This window comes from Chelonoidis abingdonii, chromosome 2 (genome assembly GCF_003597395.2).
Source record: "Chelonoidis abingdonii isolate Lonesome George chromosome 2, CheloAbing_2.0, whole genome shotgun sequence".
Classification (NCBI taxonomy): Eukaryota; Metazoa; Chordata; order Testudines; family Testudinidae; genus Chelonoidis; species Chelonoidis abingdonii.
The window spans coordinates 301,773,257-301,776,731 of NC_133770.1; the positions used below are offsets into that span (position 1 = coordinate 301,773,257).

The following is a 3,475-nucleotide window of genomic DNA, read 5'->3' on the forward strand; positions in this document are numbered from 1 at the left end:
TGCACGACTGCTCACGTTTAGAATTTATGTCCCCCACAGATGTATTTGCTTCCCTGCAGAAAAATGACTTTCTGACAGGGAAGCAAAGAGAAGCCACAAGACCAGTCATGCAACCCTCCCCAGCAGAATGTTTTGGGTGTCCAGGGCAGCCAGCAGAGAGGTAAAATCACTGTGGGGTAGGGGGCAGGAATGGGGAAGACCCAGCTGGTGGCTCCTACCCTGTCCCAGGCTCAGCTGCTAGTCCTGGCTGGGCTGCGGAGGGGACTTTCTCTTTCCTTGCACAGCATCCAGAGCTGGGTCAGACTCACTCCCAGATTTCTCCCCCAGCTGCAGAAAACTCTGCAAACCCCCCCCCCCCCCAGACACATGTCCTGCACCCAGTGCTTCTCAGCTGCAGGGTGAGAGCTCCCTGTACAGGGATCTGCTCCCCCATCCGCCCAACCCCATGCATCGAGACGTCCTCATACTCAAACCTTCCTGCTGAGTCTCACCCCCTCGTCCTCAGAACCCTCCCAATGACCCCTACTCCCCCTGCACCTGGACTACCCTGACGAGCCACCAACACCCGGATCCCTGCCCCATTGAGCCCCAACCAACTGTACCTGGATCCCCACCGCACTGAGCCCCACTCCTCTAGCATCTGGACCCCCCCCACTAAGCCCCTCCATACCCAGACCCTCCCTACTGAGCCCAACCACCGTCATCTTGACCCCTCTGCAGAGTCCTATTACTGTTGCACCCAGAACCCCTCCCCCCAACAAGCCCCTGTGCATCCAGATCCTCCCTGCACCTGCATCCCCCACTGATCCTCCCACACCCAGATTGCCCCACACAGAACCGTCTCAACCCACACCTGGATCCCCCCACATCGAGCCCCTCCACACTTGGATCCTGCCTTGCTGATCCTGCCTGCCCACCCCGGTGCACCTGGCCCTGAGGGGCAGGGACCTGGGGTGTTTCTAGGGCAGGCCTGGTTCCCGCGCTATGTCAGGGCTGGGTGCAGCCTCATCAAGGAGTCTGTGTCCTGGGTGTGGGGAGGGGGAGCTGCACAGTGATCTCCCACCTCTGTGCAGCCAGTGCCAGGCTGGAGCCACCACATTTATTTGACAAATAAAACTTGCAGAATTTTAAAATATTGTGTGCAGAATTTTTATTTTTGTGTACAGAATTTTTAATTTTTTGGTGCAGAATGCCCTCAGGAGTAGGGTTGTTATGGGTTGTGTGTCCAAAGCACAGCCACAGGCAGGCCAGGGAGAGGTGTGGGCAGAGACACCAGGGGAGGCTACAGGAAATACCCCTGCTGGGTTGGTGCTTGGACCAGACCCCTCTCTCTCTCTCTCTCTCTCTCTCTCTCTCTCTCTCTCTCTCTCTNGATTCACTGTGACTCTCAGCCAGCCAGTAACACAGAAGGTTTATTTAGATGACAGGAACACAGTCCAGGACAGGTCTTGCAGGTACAGACAGCAGGACCCCCCTTTAGTTCGGTTCATCTGGGGGCCCCGGGGAGGCCATAGCCCCGGGTCAGGATGCCCCTCTCCCAGTCAGCTCCAAACTGAAACTCTCTCCAGCCTCTCACTCAGCCTCCCCCCGGCTCCTCCCCCAGCCTTTGTGTCCCTTGTCGTTTCCCAGGCAGAGGTGTTACCTGGCCTCCAACCCCCCTCCTGGGTTCTCTGTTACATGCTCAGGTATCCTCCCTTCCCCAAGGCCGTCCCAGCAAAACTCCCCTGCACCCTTCCCAGGTTAATACTCCCCACTCAGCATTCACAGAACACAGCACAAACATTCCCACTTCCTCACACCAGGTCAGACCAATGGTCCTTCTAGCCCAGCAGGCGCAGTGGCCAGTGCCTGGTGCTTCCTAAGAAATGAACAGAACAGGGCGATTATCACATGATCCATCCCGTCGTCCCCTCCCAGCTTCTGGCAGTCAGAGGTTTAGGGACACTCAGAGCAGGGGGTTGTGTCCCTGCCCATCCGGGCTAACTGCCATTGCTGGACCTATCCTCCATGAACATATCTAATTCATTTAGGAACCCCACCCTGCCCCCCAGCCAGCCCACTGGATCCCCTGCCCCTAGCCAGCCCAGAGATGAGATCAGAGCCAGAAGGGGACTTGCTGCCTTGCCCAAGTCTGCTTGGCATCAATCCAAACCCTCACCTGGGATATCTGACTCCGGATCCTTGCCAGCGAGGTGAGGCGCAGGGAGTCTTCCAGCCCTTTAGAAGCACTGGGGGTTGGAAGTGCTAAACGTGAGCCGCAGCCTGCACGAGGCTCCAGGGTGTCCTCTCGGCAAACCCCATCCGCCACAGGAGCCTGGTGGACACAGGAGCTCAGTGTAAATGTGCATATTATCATAGGCCTGTAACTAGACCTGGGTGTGGCCTCACTTCTTGGGAGCCAGGCTTAGGGAGTTAAATGGATCAGCATGCTGGAAACAGAATGTCTGGGCTGGCTGAGCTAATGGGGAACCCCAGAGAACCACTGACAATGGACAAGGGAAGTGGAGGATGTAAAGATGAGGTAAAGAGAAAGTCGTACATGGACAATGCGTGGATGGAACATGCTGCACAGGGATTGGTTCCCTCAAAGTAACCAAGCCATTCCCAACACGTGGGATGCAATGTACAGTAAATGCGATGGACCGTGTCAATGTCTATAATGGAAGAGGTTGCTGGGTGACTTTGGAGGTGTGACATGCCCTATACCCACCCCCTAGGCTTGAGGGCAATCAGTTTAGTCTAGCTTTACTGTGCGCCTAATAAAGGAACCTGAGTGACAAGATAGGAGTTGACCTGAGTTCTTGAGGAAACCAGCTCTGTGCTGTGTTTGAAGGGAAGGGTGTATTTACCTCAGTTAAATTAATAAGCTGCAATGTAGTGACTCTTTAACAGAGCAGTTAACTTAATATCTTCTGTGAATACACTGTGTTGGGTGCTGTTCATTGCAGAGAACACTGCTGAGCAGTTTGGGGGCTGGATTTAGCTGGCTGTTACCTGCGAGGCGAGATTTGGGCTGGGAGGCCCCGAGGAGTTTGCTGGAGAGAAAGCCAGGCTGATGTAGCAGGGAGCTGACTCAGGCTAATCTCTAGCAAAGCTCACTCTTGCCTTGGCAGAGGTAACACAGTGGCTCACCGCTCTGGGTATCCCCAGCACTAAGGTACATGGATCGCAGTGCTGTTTTAACTCTGTGGGATGAAGGGATCTGGCACTGAGGATCGGGGGGCCAATTTTGTAAAGGAGAATAATCTCCACCAACCAGATCCTCATTCTTCATAAACCAGCCAATCCCCCCAAAGCCACATCCAACCAGCTAGATTCTCCCTCCTCCACCAAACCCTGCCAGTCTTCCCAAAACTGCCCCCCCTCTTTCCCTGTGGCTTATAAGAACATAAGAACATAAGAACAGCTGTACTGGGTCAGGCCAAAGGTCCATCTAGCCTAGTATCTGTCTGCCGACAGTGGCCAATGCCAGGTG

The 3,475-nt window shown here is 55.0% G+C and overlaps 1 protein-coding gene across 1 annotated transcript in view; it reads right to left on the reverse strand.

Moving 5' to 3' along the window:
* Window positions 1–3,475, reverse strand: part of WDR97 (WD repeat domain 97) — a 98,797-nt gene that overhangs the window by 60,114 nt on the left and 35,208 nt on the right. The window contains 1 exon segment of the mRNA XM_075063356.1: window positions 2,159–2,314. Coding sequence (XP_074919457.1) covers window positions 2,159–2,314 — 156 coding nt within the window.